The 27,658-nt window shown below is 40.1% G+C and overlaps 2 protein-coding genes and 1 long non-coding RNA gene across 6 annotated transcripts in view; 2 read left to right on the top strand and 1 right to left on the bottom strand.

Moving 5' to 3' along the window:
* The first annotated feature begins 6,030 nt into the window (after positions 1-6,030).
* TMEM33 (transmembrane protein 33) lies at positions 6,031-15,377 on the top strand. 2 transcript variants are annotated; one of them, XM_080591171.1, is made up of 8 exons: positions 6,031-6,173; positions 6,255-6,319; positions 7,377-7,471; positions 7,893-8,080; positions 9,038-9,105; positions 9,905-10,038; positions 11,899-11,982; positions 13,555-15,377. In XM_080591171.1, the coding sequence occupies exons 2-8, from the start codon at positions 6,263-6,265 to the stop codon at positions 13,682-13,684; spliced, it is 756 nt and encodes a 251-aa protein (XP_080447297.1). In that variant the 5' UTR covers positions 6,031-6,173; positions 6,255-6,262; the 3' UTR covers positions 13,685-15,377. The 2 variants fall into 2 exon arrangements, with proteins under 2 accessions (XP_080447297.1, XP_080447298.1); XM_080591172.1 differs by lacking the exons at positions 6,031-6,173; positions 6,255-6,319 and adding an exon at positions 6,521-6,675.
* Positions 14,785-24,703, bottom strand: LOC308194802. Of its 3 annotated transcripts, none has more exons than XR_013950877.1 (3): positions 23,076-24,703; positions 22,678-22,758; positions 14,785-20,084 (listed from the first exon to the last, which is right to left on the bottom strand). It is a non-coding gene; the product is annotated as an uncharacterized lncRNA (long non-coding RNA). The 3 variants fall into 3 exon arrangements; XR_013950878.1 differs by having other exon boundaries at positions 24,102-24,703; XR_013950876.1 differs by having other exon boundaries at positions 22,678-24,703.
* A 145-nt stretch (positions 24,704-24,848) lies between these two features.
* SLC30A9 (solute carrier family 30 member 9) overlaps positions 24,849-27,658 on the top strand; it is a 33,200-nt gene continuing 30,390 nt past the window's right edge. Inside the window, exons 1-2 of the mRNA XM_080591168.1 lie at positions 24,849-25,580; positions 27,167-27,343. Of these exons, the coding sequence (XP_080447294.1) occupies positions 24,992-25,580; positions 27,167-27,343 (766 nt within the window). The 5' untranslated portion in view covers positions 24,849-24,991. The remainder of the gene's footprint in view (positions 25,581-27,166; positions 27,344-27,658) is intronic.

The raw sequence follows: 27,658 nt of genomic DNA, 5'->3' as shown, positions 1-27,658 counted from the left end.
TATGAATTTCTGAATGGGATCTCTCAAAGAATATAGAAAGTCACTGATTGCAGAGTTTATCTGCACCCCAACGTATGTTTGAAAATTCAACATTGGCAGTACATGATAAAACATTGAGAAGAATTTATTTAATATAATAAATGAGACTAGTGGAACTTACACTGGCTAGGAAGCCATACGTGATTGAGTAAAAACTGTCAAAAATCAAAAGCTTCTCTCTGAAGCCTCTTCTAATCTTAGTAAGGATTTCTGTATACACCTGTAAAACACCTGCCTCCTAGGTACTTTTGTAATAGCCTAAATAGTGCAGATAATACAGACAGACATGAGAAAAAAATCCAAGGACATATGTGGATGAAACCAAAGGCAGCTTTGGAGGTACAGAGAACAAAACCTGTGCAGTCCCCACATTTGTTCTAGTAGTGAGAAAAGTTTTGTATGTGAATAGGGTGGGATTTTGGGCTTTCTGACTGGTACAGTTACGTTGAGGGAAGAGATCTAGTCTTTGACTTGTGTTGACTTCAGATAAAAGCAGAAAACTTGTTGGTAGTTCACTATCAGTCAGCTTACATGGGTTGCAACCTTATTTACTTATCTGCAAAAATCTGCTTACAATGAATGAGTGGCAGAAATGTAACTCTGTTCATGAATATATCTGCTGAAAATGACTGGACCACAGATTATGGTGATATTGGTCTTTAGTTACTTGTGCAGTACCATGTCAAGTGCTACTGTTGCCAAACTTTGCAGTTTTTTTGATTGTTTTTGCTGAGGGTGGTAGTTCAGAAAGGGAATCTTTCTTTGCATATTTCTATGCATACATACAGCTAACATTCCTTGCATCATGAATGGAAGTTTTCACTGTGGAAGTTCACAACTTTTGGGATTTGTTCTCCTTGCTGTCTTTTTATTGCCTTGTTGTAGTCCATGGTTAGCAGGGGAAGGGCAACCTTTTATCAATTAACCCAATACTTAGTTCACCATTGATCACTACATCTTCAGATATTTCTTCAGGCTTGCAAGAGGATGTCTGTCAATTTTTCCTGCAGCAGCATTCGCAGTCAGTCAGTACAGGCAGTTGAAAGCTCACATCTATAATTCACTGTATTTCCCCATTTGTTGATATGTTCTCTTGCTGCAGAATTCTAAAATCTTCCTTGCATTTATTAAAAGAACACTTGCCCATCTTTCTTTCCATACTTGAGTTTCAAGTATTTTTCATGCTCTTGGTGGGCTGGACATTACAAATAAAATACACAGGCAACACTGCTCCCTGATTCAACCACATGCCAAGCCTTGTGCCATATCTCCACTCTTAAAAAGATATATAGAGAGAGTTATCATAGCTCTTTGTACCATCTTACCATCTTAAGATTACACTTGCAGCTTCTGTGTCACCCTTCCTAATAATGTAGGATATACCAAAATCCTGAAAATTACAAAATCACAGAAGGCAAATTGAAGGACTGTCTTCCTATTTTCCACATCTTCAAAAAGGTTGTGGTTTCTCTCTTTCACTGCTTTGGCAGGCGCTTAGTGATTAAAAGGCTAATCCTTCCTGGAAGGGTGAGTAAATGGAAACTCCAGCTGTGAGGGAAAAGAAAGAAGACCATGTTTGATATTGCTACAGACCATCAAGCAAAAATCACAAAGCAATCTAGTAGAGAGAGACAGAAGACTTCTGTTTCTTTTTCTGAAAAATGTAACAGGCATTGACCCAATGTCCTTTATTGTTTCTTGAAATTTGGGCAGCCAGCTTGAGATAACCACTAACAAGAACCAAATTGTTCATTACAACTTTGCATAAAAACTTATTTTAGCTTTGCGTTATACACTACTGATACAAATAATGGAGCTAGTTTGGCCATGAGGAACTGCAATCCTATCGACCTTGCAAGAATGTTCTCTCTTTTATTTGAAATAAATGAAAACTGTGTACAGATGTTAGCAACAGTACCTTCTTTCAAGTCCAACAGTACAAAATAGATAAACCGTCCTCTGAACCTCAAGTGCTCTGTGCTGCAAGGTGCTGAATGCCATCTAAACAATGATACACAAAATTCTGTTAAAATAATTGAGAAATGGGGCTGCTGAAGACCATAAAAGTTTGTATGCGGCTGGTTGTGATGCTATTAGAAAAACAGTACAAACTCCAACTTTAAAACAACCTATAAAGTTGTAATGCAAAGTATTAGTTCTATAAAATATTTATTATGGTTGTCCAAATTAATTTAATAACGATTATGCTCTATAAAATATTTCCATAGTGTCTGTAATGAGGTTCTCAGTAATTAATTTGAAACACCATAAAGCCTCCCTCTTCTTCAGATATTCAAACAGCCTTCAAATTACATGTGGAGTTTTGTATATGATTGCATTTGGAAACACACAGTGACTCAAAGGAAAGTGGTAAAGGGGACTGAGGAACTGTGTGTGGATTCCCTTTCCAGCCCAGCTATGCCACTGCTTGTGTGTACACACACAAATCTCTATCCATTTGACCTAAAGACTCCGTGCAATATCTAACTCTTAGTGATGTTGTGAGCATTAGCAAACTTGCAGTGTCTGCAGAGTCTCAGTTTGAGCTAACCAATGCAAACCATTCATATTTTCTTAAATATAGGAATTATTTTACAGACATACCAAAATTCTTTATTATTATTATTTTTTTTCTCTGAGGCTTCAAATTGGGTTAGTGGAAGTAGGTGTATATGTTTGGGCCTGAAACGTCAAAATATATCTCCTAGCATCCATCATTTTTTAAGCTAAGAGAAAGCTTATCCTAGGTACCTTAAGTGGCAATAATTCTATATAGGCTTATAAATGCACTGGGGGGAAACAGAGAGATGTGTTAGTTATGATTTCAGATATGTCTATGCTGATCGTGTCAGACTGCCATGGAGAAGAAATGGGACTGGACTGCTAATGAGACAGATAAATCCTTGGCAATTACAACAGTACTCTTCTACATATCTGAACAATCAATCATCCGTGGAAGCAGAAGTAAGCAAACTGGTGCCTGGATAGTATGAAAGAATCCCCTACAACTGTCGGAAACCAAATCATTAATAACATGGGAATCAATTTCTGCTTCTCTTCTCTGCTCATTCAGCAATATCGTAGTAGAGAAGAATTGGGAAAGGGAGAAGCCAATAGCTGAAACTTAATTTTTGAAACTACAACTTAATGTCTTTTCTCAAGTTGAAGTGAACAGTGCTGTGGTCCAAATTGCTCAACAAGAAAGACAATATCGAACAAGAAGTAATGACATAGAATGAAAGTGAGGGGGAAAGTCAGGAAAAGAAAAATTGGTACAAAACAAAGGGAACTTCTCAGCTGTAAAGACACAAGTGTGATATTTCCTGTTAAATTTCCTAATTCCTAATTAAGTTTGTTTGTTTGTTTGTTTGTTTGTTTGTTTGTTTGTTTTTTCAGTATGGCACTTTTTAAGCCATTAAATTTTAGGAATAAATAACAGAATAACATTCTATTTAAATTAAATTAAGGCCGATCTGTGAAAGACAACTTTTGCAAAAACAGAACATAAAATTTAGTGTTATGACACTAAAATGACACTAGACAGACGCCAAAACAGACTCCAGAAGTGAATGTTTTGTATGTGTGTACATTCAGTCATTCTTAAGTTACAAATGCTAAGGAATAAACAAGCATTCCTGACTACAACATGGGTTTGTCATCCTAGGCCAATTTAAGAAGCATATAATCTTGAAGACACATCAGAAGGTGTTTTTTTCCTTTGCCCTTTTTGACATTTAAGTTTTGTTGAGCTAAATTTCTGATGGTCTTCAATATGTATTTCCATTTTGTTGCTTTACCTAAATAAATCTGTGTATGTTAATGTTTTCCTTTATAACAGAGAAAATAATCTCATAACAGTTAATTTACAGGGGCCACCTTTCAAAGCTTTAATTTCAGTTTAACATAAGTGTGTGCTGGTATTCTAACTACACATTCGAGAACACCCAGCAGGCACACTGACTGTTTTAATTCTCAGTGCTGTTTACCCACAGAGTGTCCTCCACCTGCAGAAGAATGGTCCCCAAATAGCAGGTAGTTCTTGTGCCTGCTTTGCAGCCACTTTAGCATGAGATGAGTGGTTGCGAAACTAAATGAAAAATCAGGTTCTGCGTCTTCAATTTGAAACGTGTTAATTAGCCTAAAGTCTTAGCTTGCTTGTAATTGTTATGATATTAGAGTCCCCATCAGCTGACTCTTCCTTCACTCCTTCCCTGTCAATACATTTCATTACACATTCTCCTGATGCTTTCTCGAGCCTTTTCCAATCAATCTTCAAGTTTAATTATCAAAAACCAGAAATGAGGCTGATTGCGGATGTTGATTCCAACAGCCTCGGTCACAAAAAAATATGTCTTTTTGCTGCTAAAGAGTAATTAAAAGCATCTGGGAATGATTAGAAACTTGAGCAGGTGGCTTATGTTTCTGGAATACATGTCACCAGGAGGGGGAACCTGTGGCACATCCTTGCGAGAAACCCTGGAGTTCAAATCACAGGAGGCTATAGAGGCTAAAAGGCAAAGGCATAGGCATAGGCATTCTTGAGGTCCTTGCTGTGTCTTATTTTACTAGATGCCACTTCAACAGAGTAATACTTGATTCACAGACCTCTAACCAGGCACAGAATCGTGTTTGCGTGGCTGTCTGGCACAGATCAAGTTAAAAAAAAAAATCAATATTAAGACAAGGGACAGATTAATGAATGGAGCATTAATCCTTTCCAAGAACTTGCAAATGGGGTATGCTACATGTTACAGAGTGAGTAGGAGACTTGTGCTTTGTGCTATCCAGCTCAGTCCTCACATCAGCGTTTCAGATATGCTTGTCCTTGATTAAAGCTCTTTAGCTTTAAAGATTAATGATTTTTGAAACTCACTTCAAAGCTGCTGCATTTTAATTTGGTACTGCTTGCAGCATGAATGTTGGGGTGCATACAGCTTTGAAGAAGCTCCCTTTTCGCCTTTTTACATGACAGGGAACCAATGACATCAAAACACACGGTTACAGCCTGAGGCAGTGTGACAGTTAATTTTCAGGTTGCATCACTGCTGTGCGATGTGACCCTGTTAGTAATGCAGGACTGGGGCACGTCCCGCCTAGGCTCTGCGGCCTCATGATTCCCATTTACATCACTAAGGCGTAGCGCTGGGCTGCGTGTTAGTGCTGCATCTTGCTAAATGGATTTGAAAAGCCAGTTAGGCCCTCAGTGGGTAAAAGACTCCCTGGAGCAGCATTGCAGCGAGCATTAACGTTGTTGCTGTTTACCACTCCGCTGGGAGCTGATGGGGAGTGTGGTCTATATGGTGTGTGGTCTATTTAGAATCATGGAATCACTAAGGCTGGAAAAGACCTTTAAAACCATCACCCTACCACCACTATCACCAACTAAATCATGTCCCTAAGCACCATGCCCAACCTTTCCTTGAACACCCCCACGAATGCTGATGCCACCACCTCCCTGGGCAGCCCATTCCAATGCCTGACTGCTCTTTCTGAGAAGAAATGTCTCCTCATTTCCAACCTGAACCTCCCCTGGTACAACTTGAGGCCATTCCCTCTATGGACCACACAGGGTGGAGAAACGAATGCCAGGCCTGGTGGGAACAGGGGGCTGAGGGAATGGCATGGCTGCGCTGTGTGACACAGGGACACGCAGGAGGCGAGACCCTTGAGCAGGAGGGTGAGAGGGAGAACCCACACACCCATCCCACGTTAGTGTGAGGCGATGAACGCCTGACGCTGTGCTGGTGTCACGGATGTGGGGATGTCACCGGATGTGGGGATGTCACTGTGCGGGCCTTAGCAGCTCAGTGCGCCACCACCACCACGTAGCGTAGGCCTGTGGTGACATCTCGCCATGTTGTGCTTGGGGCACTGCCTGTGTCCGTGTGGGGACACCCGCCCCACCCAGCCCCACAGGGAGGCGCGGGGCGTGTTGGGGGGGGACAGATGGCGACGGCCACAGCACCCCCCACCTCATAGCAGTGCCTTGTGACGTCACGAGGCGGGCAGCGTGACGTCACGGGGCCTACATTCCCCGGCAGCCCCCTGGAAGTGACATCAGGCCGCATCCGGGGGAGGGCCGCGACGGGACGGGCCGGGCGGCGTGCGGGGAGCGCTCGGCTGTGGCCATCGCGGTGGGTCCCGGGCGGGCGGGCGGCGGCGGGGCGGGGGGCCGAGCCCTGAGGGCCGCGTCTGAGGCGCTTCTCTCCCCGCAGGCGCGGCCATGGCGGACTCCACGCAGAACGGGCCCATGCAAGGCGGAGCCGGCGGCGGGGCCGTGGTAAGCAGCAGCCCCCGGCCCGGGCACAGCAGGCCGCGGGGCAGGCCCGGCCCCGGCCCCCCTCGGTGGGCTGCCTCGGTGGGAGCGTGCTGGTGGCGTGCGGCTGCTCGGGGGCGGCCGGGTTTAAGCTCGTCTCGTGTGGAAGTGGCTGCGTGGTTGGTGTGCGAGGCGGTGCGGGGCGATAGCTGCAGCTGGGGTTAATTTGTGGTCGTCTGTCTAAAAGGGGCTGGCTTCCAAAGCTGGCTCACGTTTGGGAGGGGTTTCCTGGTGTGAATGGGGAGCTCCTGGCAAACTCAGGCACAAAATGAAGCACGTAAAAGGTGGAAGTAATGATAGGCGAGCTGGGAGGAACACAGGTGGGGGAAAAAAAAGGCGATGTCTTGACACTTTTCTTAGGCATGCAATTGCTTCAATATGCTATTTTTCATTAGGGCCCTTCTGGTACTGGGACCGTCTAAAGGCGTGAAGAGGACTGTGGTTAGAAGAGCTTAACAAGAGAGCTTCTACATTATTGAGAGCTCTTGTTTTTTTTGAAGCCAGGATTATGTAGCTTAAAACGCTGCTATTGCTTCTGATGTAGTTATGCTAATTTTAAGTCGCTCCATCCTTTTTCCTCTCTGTAAGGAGGGTGGTGTTTCTAGGCCCAGTTGCATGAAGTACATATTTATAACGAGCCTTGGAGCAACAGATACAGGAGTCAGTCAGGCTTAAAGACCTTGCATGATAAGTTTTTGAAGGTGACTGCTCAGTGAGGTTGGTATGTATAGAAGCCATACCTCCATGGAAGATCTTAACACAGTATTCTGTTGTAGAATGCAAAGGAGCCTTTTGATTCTGAGGTGGCCTAATTATTTTTGATCTGGTTAGTAAAGTCGTATAAATCAAATGTCACACAGGATGAAAATAAGCCCTTTGCTTCAAGCTACAATTTGATTCAAGGTTGTTGAAAGAGTTGCAGCTTAACACTGAAGGAAGAACGTTCAGTATATGCAAATATTAAAATCCCATCTTCTGTGGGAGTTGGTTTTCTTTATCATTTTGTTTTCTTCTAATGTAGCAATTTCTGATGGCTAACAAGCTGGATACAGCAATGTGGATTTCCCGCTTGTTCACGGTTTACTGCTCTGCTTTATTTGTCCTGCCTCTTCTAGGGTATGTACTTTAATATTGAAAAACAGTATTTAAAAATTTACGAAGTAACTGTGCTCCATTTGCATAGAGTGGTTTTCATGTAAGGATAAATTTATATTTAGTTTACTGGGTTGGTTTATAAGTACAGCTTTTGTTAAAGATCGGCTTAAAACACTTGTTGATGTGTTTAGAAAATGTGTTGAATTATAAAGTATTGGCCACGTTTTTTTTTTTTGTGTAGTTAACAGAATTGAGTTGTTTTAGCTTTAGCATTGTCAGGAAGTCAGTATTATCAATTTTTGAGTTTATTTTTGTACTAGTTCTTATGTACGATAATAGAAGTACTTCAGGTATTGTGCAATTGTGATGCAATTCTCAAGGGTGAAAGACTTCTGAGCAGGGGCTTGGTTCTTATGGTAACATCTCCTCTGATGATTTGCAGGTTGCATGAAGCAGCAAGCTTTTATCAGCGTGCCTTGCTGGCAAATGCTCTTACTAGTGCTCTCCGACTACACCAAAGGCTCCCGCACTTTCAGCTTAGCAGGGCATTTCTGGCCCAGGCTTTGCTGGAGGACAGCTGCCACTACCTGTTGTACTCTCTGATCTTTGTGAATTCCTACCCTGTTACAAGTATCCTTTGCTTGTGTCATCCTGGTAATGTTTTTAAATATCTTAAAAACTGGATTCTTTTCATCACCTGTTCTATGATTTGGGAAAACTAATTTAAACTAGAATGTTTGCTTTTCATAGAACATACTCCATGTAAAATAGGAGAGGCTTATGTCATTGATCCAAATTCAGGTTAATCACCTCTGTAACTAGTGCACTAGGAGCCAGCAGTTTGACTTCTAGTATTTTCTTTTCCTGAGACAAGTTCAGTATATTTTATGACTAGTCTCACGTGATCCTTTAAGAGAAGTTGATAGCTTTCGTTTATTACCAGTACAGGGTTCATGTACAACTCTTTACTACAAGTAGGGCATGTAAAGATGCAATTTTTCCATAATAGGTCTTTCAGATACATTACTAGGCAGATGAAGTCTGCAAAAAGGACTTACTCCTGTGGCTCTTCAAAGCTGACATTTAAGAAGTAGCTCTTCTTTGTGCCGTTTTGTATGTGTACGCTTAATGTCCTACTCTGGCAGAGGAATGTCTGTGTTCTTGCTCTCTAAGATCTGAACTGCTGGCAGCTGCATGTTCTTTAGTGATGAAATGCATTTTACAGCCTCTGTTTATAAAAATGTGGTGATTACATAATATGATAGATTTTAAGTAGTAGCCTTACGTGTCTTTCATGTAGAAAGAATACAGTTCAATGGAAACGCACGGTGTATAATAATGGAAGTTGTACTTTCGCATATGTGCGTACACAGTGATTTTAAAGCTGATAAAAATGCATAGCAAAGAAAAGATGTAAGAAGAAAAAGGCACAGCTATAAATACAGTCTTAGACATAGACATGTCTTAATCAAGTATTACTCATTCCAACCAACCTCTTACAAAGAGCCATCACTTGTGTGTTAGCATAATATCGTGGTGAAATTATGCACTTCTGCAGCCTTTAATTTTCCTTATCGCTTGCTTCAGTGAGTATTTTCCCAGTTCTGCTATTCTCTTTGCTTCATGCTGCCACATACACAAAGAAGGTTCTTGATGTAAGTATGATATGATATATAATTAATACTGTTGGTGTGTTTGGGGCTTATAAGCAGGCTTGGGAGTTGTGGTTATGGTTTCCTTCAGCTATGTTAGAGGAGTTAGTGAAATTGCAGTATGGAATCTCAGCACAGAATTTGAAAAGTCTTCTGGTTTGTTTTTCTCCTGCTATGACTTGATAATAATATACTGGAGTTGATGCTAATTATTTTTCTTCAAATGGTTTTCTTTGAAGGAAGCAATTACTGTGTAACAGTGGAGTCTAAACTTCTGAATGTCTTTTCAGGGTAAACTATATGCTGTGAAGTTGAATGTTCTGTATCAGTCGTAAAATACCAAACTTCAGGGTGAGGCTAGGAAGCTCAGTAGTAGTTGTCAGGTGAACCTACTGCTCAGTATTCAGTCTTCAACAGCTTTATATAACTCCAACCTCCAGTTTTCCTAACTAGGCCATATTGCTACCGTAGGCACTTCATCCTAGCAGACAGAATAAGAACAAGGCTGGTGGCTAGCTCTATGTAGTTGAACCTAAAACGGGTGGATGAGGGATTTGCAATGCTTTATGTTTTTAATTGAACTTCATGCTGCTACGATTGCTGAGATTGTTAATGATTATCCTAATAGGGGTTCTATGCTGTCAGTGGTTTTCTTTGCAATACTAATCTCAATCTCTTTAAAGGATCTAGGCTTAAAATGCTGAAATGAGTCATAAATGGTAAATGTTAATATTTTGGTTTCTTTTGCTAGAGAAGATCAGTATAACTTGTATGTTTTCTGGCACTTTTTTCTTCTTTAAAGGCACGAGGTTCAAATAGTCTGCCCTTTCTGAGAAATCTTTTAGAGAAACTGAATGCTAATCAGCAGAATATTCTAAAATTCATTGCTTGCAATGAAATTTTTCTGATGCCAGCGACAGTTTTTATGCTCTTCAGGTAAGAATCATCATAAATATTTTTAGAATTAAAAACTTTCTACACGAGTATATTTTGCAGTGAATTCTCTGTGGGTTACAAGGATCTCAGTTTGTGGTATATCTGATCAAGGCTTGAACTTAGTTTATTTGATTCTTTGGTGTTGCAGTTGATGCATTGTGAAATCAAACAGCACTCCATCTGATATAGATGGGCATGGAAAAAAAAAATTTCATAGCATGAGTGACATTGTTGGATTGAATCCCAGGTTTTCCACGTCTATAACTTAAGCTTACCTATGTAGTTCAGTAAGTATAATTTTGGTCAGTGTAATCGAATATTGATCTTTAGCCTCACTGAAGGTGTCTGTTTACTCTTATTTTTGGTTATTGGATCCCAGAAGTTTAAGTGGCGTAGAATTTCATTGTGCTAGAAGCATACAAGCAGTAGTGGGTTGTGTCTTCTCCCATGTTACTTCTCACCAGAGACCTTTGCCTCTTTCTAATTCATTATTTTTTGCCCACTGTGTCTATGTGCAGCCTTTTGAATTCATTTTAGGGCTCTTAAGATTGCAACTTCAGTAGGATTCCAACGTGTACAGAGATATAATGACCTGAAAATCACTGAAGTTTGAGTTACTGCCTTTTAATATTTGGAGAGGGATTAATGCCCTTTGTTCTATGCATGCCATAGCACAGTGAGAGCATTTGTCCTGAGTGGTCTCAAAGGCAGTAGAAGGGGGGCTTTATTTTCCTGGAAGTTGACAGAAACATAATTTGTCTGTGTCTTATGATATGTCAGCTGAACCCTTCAGTGCTTCAGCCCTGATGGATTCTATTTCACTTTAAGGCAACTTACCAACTGACAGATACTTGAATGTTTAGATAGTGGATACAGAGAGTGCTTTACAATTTTGGGGAGATCTGTTTGTTTTTTTTTTTCTCTATGGAGAATTTATCATGTGAAGTGTAGCTACTTGATAAGCTATGTAGTAGATACTGAAGCTTTTAAGAGATCATATACCAAATGTTAAAATAGTATAAAGGTTAAATGCAACTATAGTGAAAGTTTGTTCTTCAAACTGCTAAGCATATTAAATTGCTTGTAAATACTATACAGATGAAAAACTTCTCCCCTGCCCTCATAGCCAATTTCCCTTTTCACTTTATTTTTTGTATTCTGGCTAAAGATACTGTTCATATTTGAAGGAGCTAGCTACTGGTGCTGTGATGTAGTGTACAATTTGACGCAGAATTTTAATATTACATTATATAAAGAAGCTTCAGTCAATTAAACTCAAGGTATTTCTGTATTTTGTGAATGGTTTGTAGTACTGTCACATGCATGGAACAGCAGCTTTGTAAGGTATAAAGACCTCATTTCAGAGTAACTAAAACAGTTTGATATGTTTAACTTTTATATCTCAAAACATAGTTTCCATTGTTTTCTGAATTCTTAAAAAAAAAAAAAAAAAAGAGTATAAATGTGGTCCAGACTCTAAAAGTGCTATGCTTAGGGCTGGAAGAGCTCACTGTAACAGGACTACTACTGTCAGTCAATGTCCATGCTTGTCCAGCATGAGTTTTCTTAATACTAGACTGGCCTCACTGTCACTTTGGTTAGTCTTAGTCACCAGAAGTGAGGTGGATAGAACATTTAAATATAAAACAAATGTGAAAACTGTAATACTTCCTTTCTATAAGTCTTTTGCCTTTGTAAAGGCATGGTTATGTGTGTATTTTGTTGTCAGATCTAGATTGTCTGAATAAATATGGCCCTAGCCTGGCTTTTTTGCGCTGAAATAGTTTTCTTGCTTTTATTATGGGAAATCCTGACCTTTTTAAAACCGGTATTAAGCTCTGCTTCTCTGTTCTCTTTCAGTGGTCAGGGGAGTCTGCTCCAGCCATTCATTTACTATAGGTTTCTAACATTACGCTACTCGTCTCGGCGAAATCCATACTGTCGGTAAGCATTAAATTGATTTTGGAAGTTAGTATTTAACGGGGTAGTGTTCAGGCATTCAGAAGTTTTTCTTTCTGTAATGGATGCATAACTCTTTAATAGTAAATGTGCAAATGGTAACTGTAGAATATAGAATATACCTTGGATAGCTTTAAAAAAAAATAATAATGCCAAAACCCTACCACACCTGATTCAAGGCCATGCTTATTTTATGTAGCTGAACTTTTCTGGAGTGTAGTACCATCGTGGAATAGGAGTTTTCAGAACATGCTTGCATAATTAAAACTGTGCTTTGGGAGAAGAAAGTTTGGAAGAAGAAAGTCTTTTTCATTGTTCTGCAACCACTTATCAGAAAGACATCCTTATTTTTAGATTCCATGCCTATCTAGGACTAACCATACGTGAGAACAGACGCTTACAAACTTTTTTGATATACATCAACTGAAGGAATAAAAGATCTTAAACATGTATGATCTAAAACATGTTAACTACCTCCTTTAGATTTGTAAATTAGCTTTATTATAATTGAAATAAAGCCTTATTGATTAGCATTGGTTTGACCAGCTTCTATTGCTTTAAACTTTGAAACTCTAAATATATCTGTGAAGATTTGCTCAGGTCAGTGCTTTCTTGGGATTTTTCTCATGACGAGCTTTGCATAATGTAAGATTTCATGAACTTACTTTTCTAGTCTGATCACTGCCTGATTAGAAAAAGGCTTGATAAAGTACCAAGGAAGCAGCTTTGGCTGCTGTGGTATGCCAAGACAGGTCTGAGAATCATAAGCTTGATTGCCTCCTATTGCCTACTATTTTGTAAGAAATCAATTGTTCACTCTTATGTGTATTTTTTAACAAGTCTATGAACGTAAGTTATGCACTAAGAATAACTTCATAGAATCAGAGAATGTTTTGGCTTGTAAGAGACCTTTAAGGATCATCTTGTTCCAACCTCCCTGCTGAGGCAGGGACACCTCCCACTAGACTAGGTTGCCCAAAGAAACTGTTCTCCCAGTTGTTTTGATGGTATGTCTGTAGTTTTAAGTGAGGATAGTATTATAAGTTTTATTTCTCAGGTCCGTCTCTTTAAGAGTTGGTTCTGGAGTGCAGTGTTCTTGCATTCTCGTGAGAAGCAGCACTAACACACCACTTCCATTGCCTCCCAAATTCTTACGGTACTTCTGAAAAAGCACCACTCTTCTCTCCTGCCTTCCCCCAGTGTGGCTGTTTTTTTTTTTTTTCCTTGAATGTGGGATTTTATTTTTCTGCTGTTTCCATGTCCTCCAATGGAAGTGGCTGAGTTAAAGTTGATTTAAAATCTTAATGTTTAAAGGACAAGAATTCTGAAGCTCTTGCAAGATGCTGCAACACTGAGTTGATGTTTAGAACTCGCTAACTAGCAGTGATGTGTTTTTTTTAAATTTATTTAGAAAATAAGTGACCGTAGTCACTTATTTAGATAAATTAGAGTTAGATTTAAGGTTTAGATTAGATTTAGTCATTTAGATGTTAGTTCTGGTGAATGCTATAGCATTTTAATACTATGTTTAAGTATGATTAAATCTCTTTGTTTCAGGACTCTGTTCACCGAGCTGAGAATTGTTGTTGAACACCTAATAATGAAGCCCTCATGCCCCGTTTTTGTAAGAAGACTATGTCTCAGCAGCATTTCCTTTATAAGCAGATTGGCACCAACTGCTGCATAGCCGAATTTCAGACACTCATCTATTGTGAACATTATGAGCAGCTGGCACTTCTGCTGATGATTATAAATTCCTGGTTTTACACTGATCTTACTCCAGGCTGTATAAAAATGTGTATATGCTTTTCTTGGAGATAATATAAAATTTAGCATATCAAAAGCAAGTCATGGAAACTTAAAATTACTGTGCTATATTGCTAATTGGTGTGTGTGGGGGGGAAGTAGCTGCATTATATCTAAAACATGCCCAGTCTTACAGAGTTGTTTTCTAGAAGTCATGAGTTGTTGGACATTGATTAAAAATTTTTAAGTCTGTGTTTCGTAGTTTTATGTTGACTGGAAGCATCGCTACATACAGTAGGACGTCTCCAGTAGGTAGCACTGGTGCACATACCTATGCAGTACACTTTGGACAGTATTCTTCTGCTTACTAAATGTATCTGTAGAATTACTTTGTCTAAATTACTATATTTGGTGTAAAAATATGGCCCACTTTGAATTTAACGAAACGAATTAAAGACCATCATGCTGGCATAGTTAACACTCTTTCTGAAGGAGAGCCTATTTCTGTTAATGTTACTTAAAGATAATCCTTCCAAGCTTTTACCTTGTGGTACTTTTGCATTAGGTTGTTGGGAGAAATCTCAAGACTCTGACCATGGAAAACTCAGCTATCTTGTCATAACAAGATGTTTTACCAAGCCAAATTGCTGACCTGGAGGCTTTTCAGACAAAGATGTAATGCTTAAACTTTTAACCATCTCTTAAGTGAACTAATCAATGTAAATGTAGTAACTTTTGGAGAATCATTGCGGATGTGTTCTTGTGTCTACACAAATGTGAGACTGTGGTAATTCAAGCATGTCTACTCTTTAGAAAATTAATCTGTAGCTAGCTTTATATAAATTGTTCTTCCAGTTTCTGAGACTCATCATGATGGGAAATTTGCATAAAGGATTGCACCTATTCAGGCAGCTATTGAAACAAATGGCTGTGGGATTTTTTTGGCCTAAATCCATTTTATGATGCTGCCTTCAGATCAGTCATAAGTACAGAAGTGAATATTAAATTGAGTGCTGATTATGCATTCACCCAACAGCTGGAAGGTAGGTCATGGAAAAAGAATATTATCTGTCCAAATACAATGCCCTTCCATAAATCCAAGGCAAAGTATTTGCCTAATCTTCTGTAGCTTATGTTAATATTCTAATTACATACAATTAAATGGGATTCATTGGCCTTTTGTAAAAATAGTAAAGTACTGTGCTTCACTATTCTCCCTTGGTCGGAGGAGTCTTACATGAAACACTTCTGCAAACAGTCTTGATGCAAGGTATTTTTCTGTAACTATTGAGTTATCTTTTGTGATGTGGATATCGTTCAGCCTTTTCAGTTGTATTACTGTGCTAGTTCAGAGACGTGTATTTATGCCCTTATATCATTTTTTGCTCAACCTCTTGGTACTGATAAAGACCTGTTTTTTGGTAATTGAATATGATACTCTTTGAATTTTCATCTTGCTCTCTGAACATGATTAGCTATTTATAGAACACTTGCATACTGCAGAAGCAATTGCATGCAGTACTGCTCTACAGCTGCTAAGACTTGCAACAAGTTTCACTATATGTATATCCTGTAACTTGAGGATTTTATAAAAGCTAAAATTTCTACTACAAATAAAGGAGTGTTAAATGTAATTTGCTATGCTCTTCAAGCTTATTTTCTGTTTAACAGAACATGTTGATACTTGAACCTGGAAGTTGAGCAGAATGCAGTCCCGTGCGTATGTGGGCATGTTCTTATTCCCGCCTGGGCTCCTGACATGAGACATAGTCAGCATCTTGTGCACCTCTAAATCATTTTATCGGAAATTTTTGACTTCTAAAATGCAAAACTTTGACACTTTATTTCAAAACTTAACCTATGAATAAGCACTGTAGTAATGGTATCAGAGCAGAAATCTAAACCTATTTCTGACCATTTCAAGTCTTCAGCACTGTTCTAGAGCCTCTTTCATGTTACATAATATGTTTGGGTGGTGACATCAGGTTCCGTTCAGCCCTCTGCTGATTTCTAAATTGGTTGTCTAAGATGGTCCCCCATACTGGGGATGGAAGGCAAATAAATGCTTTGTTAATTTCTCTAAGGAGAGTGACATGTTTCATCTGAGCCAGTTCTTGTGGTCTAAGACTGCTGTTACAAGTGTGGTCTACTGTTCCTTTAACTCTATGCAATTATTATTAAATTAGTGTAAATTGGATATGATGTATTGCAACTGTAACTGAAGGATGTTAAGTCAGATCCAACTCTGAATAGGCAAGGATGTTTAAAAGGAATAAGTGAATGAGATTGCAGTAAGTAGAGAGTTGGAAGACAGTGTCATGAAGTAAGAGTTTAAATGTAGATATGGAATCTTTTGTGCAGTTTTTCTTTAAGTGGTACTAAAAATGGATTGAGGAGGAATATTTTCATAAATGGAAGCTAATTTGTCTGGTATTATATTCTTGGCTTTGCCAAGAGCTGCTTGACAAAATTGAGGCCTGGATTTTGCTTGTGGCCTGTTAAAACTTACCTGACTGATGTGCCACAAAAATATGGAACAATGGGATAAGAAGAACTTAAAAGCAAAATAAATTGGGCGACTGACTTGCACTCTGCATCAACTTTGATTTTATTTACTGTAGCCTTATGCTGCCTAAGTGATAAGACCAAGTTTATTCAATGCTAGCAAAAACATGCTGTCCTTGTGCCTGTTTCGTTATAACTGTGACTGTTTCTGTACTAACAACTAAATTAGCACATGAAATGCTGGTTATGTCCTGAAAGCTCGAGCAGCTTGAGATTTTTTTTTGTGTTGCTTTGCTGTGAACAGCTAGCTGTAATGCGAAGGCTGTAACAGAAGTCACAGAAATTTTCCAACTGACTGTAAAATGTTTGTGTCCCCCAAATACAAAGCAGAAGAATTTTTGTCCTAGTGAAAGGTTGCCTACCTGATACAGTAATTGTTTCCACTAGTATAAATCACACCGGTCATTGTTTTTATCGTCTTAAGATTTCATGAGTCAATAAGTCGGATAAGTCTGTGGGCAGACCCACCTTTTGCTGCACACAAGCCTGCTGTAGAAGTGATATTCCAGCATAACGCTTGTCTGTTCTCACCTGTAGATAAATAAAGCATCAGGACCAATTGGGGCTGTTGGGAGCAGCTATTGTCAGTTGAAATTCCTTACAAAGTAATCCCCTAGTGCATCCATCCTTTCCTTTATTTTCTTTGAATTTTAATCTTTCATCATCATCTTTGTGCTGTCAGTCTTATGTTTTGTTCCATTCATAATAGAAATGCTAACTGTTCCATGATGGATGTTCAAAGGGAGCAATATTTGTCAATATTTTAAGTTCCATGTTAATGAACTTTATTATAGTCATGAACCAGTATTTGTTCTGACGTTTTTTGAGCTGCTGTGTTGGACCTTTTTATCGTTAGGCACCTTGCAACATTTGCTGTACAGATCCCTTGTTAATAAGTAAGTAGTGTTGCCCATTTTACAGACAGGAACTGAGATGTGGGAGGAAAGTTCGCTTGCCTGAGGCAATACAAGAGCTCTGGCAGAGCAGGGGGAAAAAAAAAAGTTGGATAAGCACTGGGGAGACTGATTTGTTTCTGTATCATGTATGACTTGGTCCTGTTTCCAAAAGGTACCATACCTTGCAGGGCTCGGATTAAGGGTGGTGAAGACGATTGAACTAGAACAGCTTCTATTGTCAAAAATTGCTTCCTATGTGCAAGAGCTAGGTTTGGCCCTGGTGTCTTCCTTCTTCTGCTGAGGGAAGAAATATGTGACAGAATGAGATCACGAGTACTTTTCTGTGCCAGATATTAATGGGGTATGCTGATCTGTTGCAGTTGTCTATAACTTTTAATTGCTGCAGTGTATGTATTTGTGGCTACAATTATTTATATAAAAATAGATCGGTATCTTTGTAATGTAACTTTTAACAGGGTGTAAGTTTCTTTAAAAAAAAATCACAGGAAAAATCAGGCCTTGAGTTTTAAATCATCTTTTAAGGATAGATCCTTAAGCAATCCTTTATTGCAAAGATGCATTATCAGTATGGATAATGTAATTGAATTTAATCTTAAACGTGGATTCAAAAATAACCTTTTTATAAACTGTCAGCATTACTTATTAACTTTTCTGCAAAAGCTATGTCTGTGATAATAGCAGATATTGTACAGGTAAGGGAGTTTCATTGCTTAGTTTGGTGCCATCCAGATGGCACAAACTTTTAAAATGAATTGAAAAAATCATCTTTTACTTGTATTCAAGGACTGAGGCACAAAATGCTAATGTAAGGCTCAGAGGGGAAATATAGTTCTCCTGCATATTTGAGAAAATGTGAAGCCCTTTCAAGAAAATCTAATAAACATAATAATAGCAGGCTGCTGACACTAAGGAAAAAGCACCTCATTCGCTCTTTCTTTTATGCAGCGATTTACTGGTCCCTACTGATTTTCAAATTGGATCACTGCAGTAAATTATCCATGCCAGTACCTGTGAAAGAAAGCACTGGGATCCATATTTGTTTAGTGCTGTGCTTAAATCAGCAAGAATGATGGATTTGATGGTATGAAATTGGAAATACCAAGGGCTTTTCCTCAGCGAATGAGCAAGTAACTCCATTTATAATTTATTGTGACCCTTTTTCACTGTATATGCTTTGTATGTCAAATATTTATTTCAAAACAAATTAAATTGTTTTCTGTATTGATACAGCTATGGTTTTGTTGATGTTGTTGAAATCAAATTGTATAGTTTTTTTCTGGATTTAAAATACTACCAATGTTACATTGCAAAACTGCATTTGTAGTTTTAGTTTAGATTTCTGTGTTTGAGATCCTGACCAAAAGCTTTACATGCCAAATGTTTTAGGTGTGTTGGGTGTTTTGTTTTGTTTAGAACAGAGCAGGATGTAGTGAGTTTCTGCAGTTTATTTAATTTTCTGGAGAAAAATGTCAAGCTGCGTATCAAAATGAAAAGCTGATCCCTGTTTTTTCAGTCACTAGAACCATTCTGCTTTACACTTGTTATATGTAACACCAACTTCTGTGAAAACTTACCTGTGTGCTCAGTTTACTGCTATATTTCAGTGCAGGTGTTAGAGCAACTTAACTGTATGTTTGTGTTTTGGCAGGAGTCCTGTCTTGTTCTGTGAATCTTCAGATAGATTACTTGTGTGATATAATCATAGACACATAGCTAAATAAGAGCAACTGCTGATCTGAAATCCGGTCTCAGCTAACACTTGATTACTTGGAATTTTTATCTGTTGAATAATATCTTCTGTAAAAAGTAAGCAAAATCATGAGCCAATATAGTTAAAAATGTGACTGTTACCCTCTTGTGGGTTAGACTTAGCTCATTTGTGATGGCATGTTAAACAGCTGACTTCTGTTCAACCCCAGCTCAGATCATATGGGTTTTATTTTATCTAGGCTAGTTCTGGAGAAACACCAGTGTAGGTTATATTCTAAGGAGTCACAAAAGACCTTGCTTTTAAAAGAGAACAATGGTTAATGGGAGTGCATCACCCTTTATCCAGAGTTCCCTGTGCTTGACCCTGATACCTTGCTTGTGAGGCAAGTGTTAGAGCAGTCCAGATTCCTACCTGGGAAGAGGAAACTGGTTTCCCTGAGAATAAGTGAGGATCGTGGTATTTTTAATTTGTGATGTGTGTTTCTATGAATCTGCACATTGGTGCAGAAGTGAACATCAAGAGCTTGTTGGATGAAGATGGTGCATCAGTTGGTCAAGATATTTCGTAGGAAAATCAAGCTGAAAATGAGAGATGATGATGGTGTAGGCTAAGTTACCAATAAGGGTTAAAGCAATGTCAACTCTAGTTTTCATGAAGCTAGGAGGAGAAGAGAAAAGAATGGGGAGAAAAATGAAAACAGGGAAGAACTCAGTTCTGTATAATAGAGGTATGGAAGTCCTGTGGAGTGCTCTAGCTCTCACAAACCCTAAATTACCATTCATGGTTTTATGACATTGGTATCCTCCGGACAGTACTTAAGTTTTCTAGCTGTAGATGGGCTAATTCTGTATTGAAATACCATTGGAATAGCATCTTCAGATTGCCATGTTGTACGAGAGCAGGCAGGCCGATCTTGGTCTACTTAAAAAAAAGCTGCTGTGGGGTTGTGTTCCTGTCCATTGTGTTTGAGGCTCCTGTAGTGGAAAAGCAGAGAAATAAAGTTTTACTGTGGCCTATATTACTGCTGGGCTTCTTTGCTTTTTTAAGCTTTTCTATTTTCTTGTTGCTTTGTTACCTTTTTATATTGGTGATGTAGACGAAGATGAGATATGTGCACATCCAAGGGTTTTTGTCCTGGTATATGTTTGCTTCAGTGTGCAAAGACAGGTACAGAACAGATACACTTTAACATTTCTGAATTTGCATTATTTAGATTCACATATTTTGTCTAGAAAATCTGACCAAACTGTGTTTTGAAATGTTTGCCTGTCGCAGTCATTTTCAACATAATTTCTTTCCACTATAGCAGCTTAAGCTAGGTTCTGACCAAAGCTGTCATTAGCTAGGGCATAGCAGTTTTTTGTAATAGCACGTGGGAATCTGAAGTTGACTTAAAACACACTTCTGAATTCTAGTGTGTCCATGGGCATTATAACACTGCTGGAAGTGTATAATACAGAGAAAATTTGAAAGCTTAGATAGTATAGTTATAGCTTCAAGCATCAGTTTAGCATGCATTTCTGAAGTGTCTGGTGGTTCTACTCACACTTCTAATTCTTTCATTTTTTACCATCGCTCTTTGCAGCCAAACAGCTTGCTTACCTCTGCCCCGATGTTTATGTGCTGCAGATTGATGTTGTGTATGTATACTTACAGCAGCAGATAAGTAACTTAATAAATAAAACATGTAGTATTTTTATCTTTGTTTCTCATTTAAATATGTTCATGCACTTTGCTGTTTGATTAAAAATAGCCTCTGCCAGTCTTCTCTTTGCAGAACATTACACCTTTGTAAGGGAAATATTTCTGTAAAGATACTTGCTCTGTGTAGGAGTTCTAATGTCTTTGGACATTCAAAAGCGTTAGACAAGCTGTCTTCATATTCCTTAAACCAATTTTTTTCTTAAAATTTTTTGGGGGGCAAAAGAGCCATTTTGCTTTTAAGCTGGTGTTTGATTTGTTCATGCAAGATTGTATGACGTGCAGTAACAGGAGACTAGGGCTGATGATACTGGAAGCTTTCTCCTGTCTTGTGTTCCTATGCATGTCTGCATATAACTATTCAGATAAGAGTAGCTACTTCAACAGAGTGAGTATTATATACCTAGCACTGTTTGTTTTGTAATTTTAAACTAGTTTTCTGCTTTAGGATGGAGGTAAGTTCTCTTCCAGAATGGCTGGAAATTTTACCTGACTGATTCGCTCAGCTGAAGTGCAATGGAATTGTTCTTTCGTGTGCTAACTTTATTCCAAACAACTGACCTCTAGTGGCTGCCTTGCATCTGTGAAGCAAAACACGTTAATGTGCACCTCAGGTCTATTGGCTACACTAAAACTTTTTCCTCCTGTTTCTCAAGAATGTTATTTTCATGAGTCATTGCACTTTGGTTTCACAAGTTTCTGCTTTCCTTATGCGTTAGAAAGGAAATCAAAGGAAAAATGAACTTATGGTTATGACTTTTTAACTAATCAGTCACAAGCCAAAATGTTTGACACAATTGTTAGGAAGCTAAAAGGCCCTATGATCTGAGAGCATCCCATAATATTCTAAGATTCTAAAACCTTTACTGTCAAATCCTTGCAGACATAAAGCACAGTAATTACATTAAGCAATAAGGAATGGGGATTCTGCTAGTCTATTGCTTCTTTACAATCGGAGTCTTACCTACGTGTGTAGGTGTGGGATTATTGATACAGGAACAGTGATCTTCCCACCCCCATTTTCTCAGATAACCACTCAGTGCACACTTCTGGATATACCTGGCATGGTTATAGGTGCACAGCTGTCTGAATCTTTCCCTTTTCCCTGATTTGATTATAGCTGCGTGCACTCCAGTATAAGTCCCACTGATTCTTGTTTAGGCATGCAAGTGACCCCATTCACCAGTGGGAGAGCAAGTTCTTTAGAAGTGTAATACTTTCCTTTATAAAAACTATATTTAAAGAGTATTAAAAGAAGTGTCTGTGTTGGCATGTTAAATTCTTGGTTTTTAATGCAAATCCACCTATTATTTACTACAACCCCTCCTCTGGAAGATCTGATCCAGGCTCACTCCTGGTGAGCCCCAGTCTCTGATAGGGCCCTGAGGGCCTGACCAGGGTGGGGGTGCACTGCTGCCCAGTTCTCCAATGTGTACCAACAACAGTGGCAATGGAAGGTTCCCAAATGATGGAGAAGCACCTGTGCTGTCCTGAAGTCTTGTGCACTAAGTAGAGGACCAAATGATACATCTGCCTCCATGCTTGCTGTCAGTCTCCATCCCTTATCTCATCTTTCTCCTATTTTGGTATTCCTTCCTTTCTTTCCCTGCCCTATCTCCTATTGCTTTCTGCTCTCCTTTCTTCTGGAACTCCGTTTCCACCCCCACCCTACTCTTCCTGTACTCCCGTTTCCACCAGTTGTGCAGTACTGACTCCCACTTTGCCTCCCAGAAAATCAGGCCTGTGCCACCTGGAGGCCCAAGGAAATGATGAGGAGGTCATTCTGTGGTGTGAGGGGACCGAGAGCCTCTCCAGCAGCAGGATGACCCAGGAGCAGCGTTAGGGACCTCTCGATTGTTGCTGGGTGCAAAAGGACTGGTGATTGCAGCTGGATGAAGTTCAAGAAGCTGACTGCTGGTGTTTAGGTGAATGAACCGCATGTGAATAATTACAAACTCCTGTCCGCATGCAGGAAACTAAAAATACTTACTTCTAGTTTATTTTGATCTTTGACCTAGTGGCAATGAAATACTTACAGACCTGGAGTAGTACAGGACTTGGAGTGGAGTTGTAGATTTGTCATTTTCTGCTTCAGAAGAGCCATTTCCCCCATGCACCGACCTGCCACAAAATATATATATTTTTTCATTAATTTAAATATGTTACCCAGAGAACTTAAAGGCTGTCTGGGATCACTGGATCGACCCCTTTCTGTATTCATACATTAAAAAACAAAAACAAAAACAAAAAAACCAACAAAACACACACACAAAAACCTATCAGTACACAGTTGGTGTTAACAAAATATGAGTAGGATCATAAGGTACAAAATCAAAACAGTCTCTTCCTTTTAAAAACACTGCCTGTGTGTTTTTCATTTAACATATCAATGTTATGGGAATACCACTGCTATTTCTTAAACTATATAAAGTCCTTACCTCAGCTCTTGTGGCTGTTCTGAGGTCATGCAAATCCCCTCCACTGTACTTGAAATTGTTAATGAATTTCAGAGTCAGAAATATTCCAACTGGCTTTGTTGCATCACTTCTCAAATAAAGAACGCTAAAATCCTTCTCTGTATATTAGACTTCACCAAATCACAGACTTTTTTTTTTTTTTTGCTAAGCAGTAACAGTGGAGAATTTCAGCACAAGGTCACATTGTAGCTTCAGTAATTCAGTCACTTATCAACTTCTTTTAAATGAACAGGAATGCAGAAGAAACAGTTTCCCAAGGTCTGTATTTCGGTTCAGTTATCTGCCTTTATTAAAGTTGCTTACAGCTAAATTTTGCAAGCTTCTTGTCGGGTTCTAAATCTTAAAAGGGTTGTACTACGTAGTCCCTGTACTTTGTGAATGACTTTGTAATGCTGTAAAGCAACTTAAAATCTTTAGAAGTCTTTACTGAAAAGGTAATGTGCTTTGTTCAACATGGTTCTAATATTATTGTGTGTTTTCTTAAACTGGCCTGACTTCACAGCATAAGGGCTTAAAATAGCTACTGAATAACTTATTCTCTGTGGAAACCTTAGGATGCAATTCCGACTATACTGAAAGAAAATGTTGCCCCCCAGTGAGAACCACTATCTCACCCATTCACTATGGCTGTATCTAATATTTTGTCATAGGTAAAAACTTGTTTAATACAGTTTAGATGTATGAAAACATGTAAACAGTTCCCTATCATTTGGAGGTACATTCATCAGTATAGGTTCACTTGGAGCCCTTGATCATGTAAATACCAGTAATATCTATTGTCTATGCTATTCTAGCTTTGTTATTTTCCTTCCTGATCCATATTCATAACAACAAAAACATACAAGGTAAATTCAGTTGGATAAAAGAATATGAAATAGTTTACTAATCCTATTTGTTTCTGGATAGGAAACTTAAAAAAAAAAATTAACCTCATTTTTTTTCCCTGTTAGGCTCTTGCCAAAATAACAAGCAGCCAGCAAAACATACATTGGTTGAATGTGGCTTACTGACTAAATTGGTGAATTGACTCCACCTTTGTAACTTTACAACTTGCAGTCAATTTAGTATTTAACTCAATTGCTGTACAGCTGGTAGGTAATGATACAGCATCAGTTGCTCCCGGTTCACCTGGTATGGCTGTGATTGGGCTACTGGGAAGATGGGTGTTAAGTTAATTATTTCATGAAGTATTTTACTTCAATCTGCCTCCACTGAGTTTACAGGAAAACGTACATTGGCAATACCAATCACTTTTTGACTGTTAAAGAAGTTATGTGCCAGTAAATTTAGTTGAAAATCTAATTGGGTATGTTAAAGACAGGCATCATAATAATTTTCCTAAGTGGTCAAATGCTTTGTGGATTATCGGATACATTAATTATCAAAACTCCCTGCCAAGCCAACTGCCTCCTGGTGAGTTTCCATGTTCCTCCCAGCGTGCAAATGAAGACAAGGAAGCCGGAGACAGTTTGTCAGAGTCATGTAAACGATTACCTAAGCTATCCTGGAAAATCTTCAAGTTGCCAGAACGCTTTTTATGAGAGTGTGTAACGTGGTGCCGGTGAGACTAATTATATGCTTACATTAAGAAGATTCACGACTCTGGAGCCAAACTCCGGCTGAGAGCAGCAGCAGGAGGCGGCGCAGGCAGACACCGTCATCACCTGCCGGCCGGCCAGCCGCTGGGCCCTCTCTTTGGGGAAAGAAGCGAGTTTTTTATTAGATTGTGCTTTATTAGCACCGACCCGGGGGGTGTGTTTTAAGGCAGAGCTAGGGGTAGAGATGAGCGTTTTCGCGTAGAAATCCTGCAAACTTCACGTAGAAATCTTGCAAACTTCACACGGAAATCCTGTAAAGAGCTTTAGCACACGTGTTTAATGTTGTGTCTGCAAACAAATCCACCGCACGTTCCGCACGCTCCCCTGTCAGCTCTTTCCTATGAGGGTAGGCAGGAGCGCTCCCGGGCTGTCATTCTGCCCCAGCCCGCACCCCTGGGCGCCTCAGCAGAGCTCGGACCCTCGGCCAGCAGCACCCCGAAGGGCGTTTTGGGGAGCCCGGCTCAGCGGGAACGGCCAAACCTCGCCGGGGAGAACCGCGGCGCTGAGGGGAGGCCGGGCCGGGCGCTGAGGGGAAGCCGGCGGCGGCTCGGCGCAGGCGCGGCGGGGGCGCCGGGTGAGTCAGCGGCGGCCCCGGGCCCCGCCGCACGTCCGCCTGCTGCCGCCTCCGACCGGGCTCCGGAGGAAGAGGAGGAGGGGAAGGAGGGGAAGGAGGCCGCCGCCGCCGCCGGTTTCTCCGATGCGAATCGCCGGCCCTTGTGCGGCCGCTGGCGTGCGGCGGGGAGCGGCCGCGCTCCGCCCGAGGTCGCCGCCATGATGCCGGCGCTGGCCGCCCAGCGGCGGGGCTGCCGCAGCCTCTACGGGCTGTACCTGCGGGGCCAGGCGGCGCCGCTCCGCCGAGCCTGCCACGGTGAGTCCCGCACCGCGCGGCCCCGGGGACCCCTTCCCTCCTCGGGCCGGGCCCGGCCGAGCCTCCCCGCAGCGCTCCGGGGCTGCCTGCCTGGGCCTCCTGCCCCCCCCCCCGGCAGCGCCAGCCCTCGCCGGGCCTGGGCTGGGGGTGGGAGCCCAAATTTTCAGGAGTTAGGTGAATTAAAGCCCTGCTTTGTGGGCTTTATGGGGGTCCGCGAAGCGGGCACACGCCTCTCCTGCAGGCCACAGAGTCCCTGAAATTAAAATTCTGCGCAGATCTCATAAAGGCGCTTAGGTTGCATCGCAGCACCGGCTTTTTTTTCGTTTCTTTTGCCTGTGTAGAGTAATAGGAAAAGCGTCAGCTAGACATGCCGATAACCTTCCCTTAACCAAGGGCTACGTTGGCACCAATGCTTAGGGAGCAGCAGTGCTCACGTTGTGGCAGGTGTTCACTGCAGTCTTTGTGAGTTCCCTGGGCGGCATCCAGGTGATTTCCTGGGCTTTTGCCGCATTGGCAACAGTTTAGAGTTAATAAGAGCGTATTTGACTTTTTTTTGGTGAAATTGTTTTTCTGGAAGGTTCAAGTCAGTGCACGCACGCACGTAAATGCCACGATATAAAGGATAAAAGTAAAAGGAAAGTTCTTTGTACCTTCATGGGATCCACAGTTATCTGAAATGTGGCTGCTTTGTTGAGTAGTGCGTTATTCATGTGTGATTAGTCATACTTTGTATGACTTGATTTACCAGCATTGCTTGATATATATATTTAGTTTCTTATTCTTTTAATGTATGCTTTCCAAAGCAAATAGTTTGCCTGTGGCATGTCAGGTTGGAGGAGTTACACTGAGTGTCTGCAGAAGCTGCCCAGAGCAAGCTGCTCGCTAGCACAGGTTGGTCTGTAGTGCATCCAACTCTGCTTTTGGCCTGTCTTAAAATTGAAACTGCCTCCCCAGGGTGACCTCTCATTTGACTTTTTACACGCTTATATTGTAATTTGTCTGTTGCAAAGACTGTAGAATTTTACATTATTCTGCATTAAAGGGCTTTGTACACCATAACGTACTTTTGTGGGTAACTTCTTTAGCACGTGCTCTGAAATTGAACCATGTATGTTACACGTTTTATTAATAGGTAACATAGTTTGTACAGAGGGTACACAGTGAAATGAAACGGCAACACTGGCTAATCGTTTTGTAGTGGTTTGTTTGTTCACTTATAATTTTATTTGAAGATCTTGAGGCAGTATGACTAGAAGAGTACTCAATATATCAGTAAGCCAATCTTAATCAAATAGCTTAGTTTTTTTTTTTTCTTAAGATCATCTAGAGGTATGTAGCAGGTTGTATAAAGGGGAAAAAAACTGGCATTAGATGGGATTTTAAAAGTGGATGTTTAAAGGGAGGCAGTGGAAGTGTACTGTGTTTGTGTGCCTGTTTTGTAAATCCTAAACACGGGTAAAATAAGCGCAGGTCAGTACTTAACCACTAACTTTCTATAACCTGTGTTGGTGTTTCTGGGCCACTTTCCCTCCATTTTCCTTTCAAAATGATAGTCTGAAAAGTCTTATTTTCCTTCCCCCTGTTAGGATGGCAAGCTTCAATGAAAAGTGTGAGTCTGCCATGTATTTTACCATGCAATCGTCTGCCTGTGCAGTTGATGAGTCAAGTGAGAGTTTATACCTCCAATGGTCAGAAAAAAGATCTTGGATCAGAAGATAAAAATGTACCAACATCTGAAGAAACTGTGCACAAAGTCGGAACAGGTAATACTGGACTAAAATCAAGAAATTTTTCGTATAAATGTAAAAAAAAAATCATGTATGTAACAATTGATACTTTTTTAATTCCGCTGTGTGACATTACAGCTGCAGAATTCTTAGCATGTTATGCTTCTTGGCATCTGTATATTAATTTCAAATGCACAAGTGGTAAGGAATTCTGAAATTTATTCCTTTGTTATTCCATTATTAAAAAGATTTAAGTTTAGAGTTAATCAAACTTAGTTGTGATGATAAAAATGTGTGGATGTCGGCAGGTATTAGATAGTAGAAGGGATAACAAAGGGAATGCATTGCTTT

The sequence above is a fragment of the Anser brachyrhynchus genome (assembly GCF_964034855.1).
Source record: "Anser brachyrhynchus genome assembly, chromosome: 4".
Taxonomy (NCBI): domain Eukaryota; kingdom Metazoa; phylum Chordata; class Aves; order Anseriformes; family Anatidae; genus Anser; species Anser brachyrhynchus.
Note: the sequence above shows the minus strand (reverse complement) of the source record. Positions and strands in the feature narration are given on the sequence as shown.

Excerpts from the sequence above, each read along its gene's own strand:
- TMEM33 (XM_080591171.1), top strand. The coding sequence starts at position 6,263 with ATGGCGGACTCCACGCAGAACGGGCCCATGCAAGGCGGAGCCGGCGGC. Across the intron at positions 9,106-9,904 it reads ACACAAAGAAGGTTCTTGAT|GCACGAGGTTCAAATAGTCT; the intron begins GTAAGTATGATA and ends TCTTCTTTAAAG. Across the intron at positions 11,983-13,554 it reads CGGCGAAATCCATACTGTCG|GACTCTGTTCACCGAGCTGA; the intron begins GTAAGCATTAAA and ends TCTTTGTTTCAG.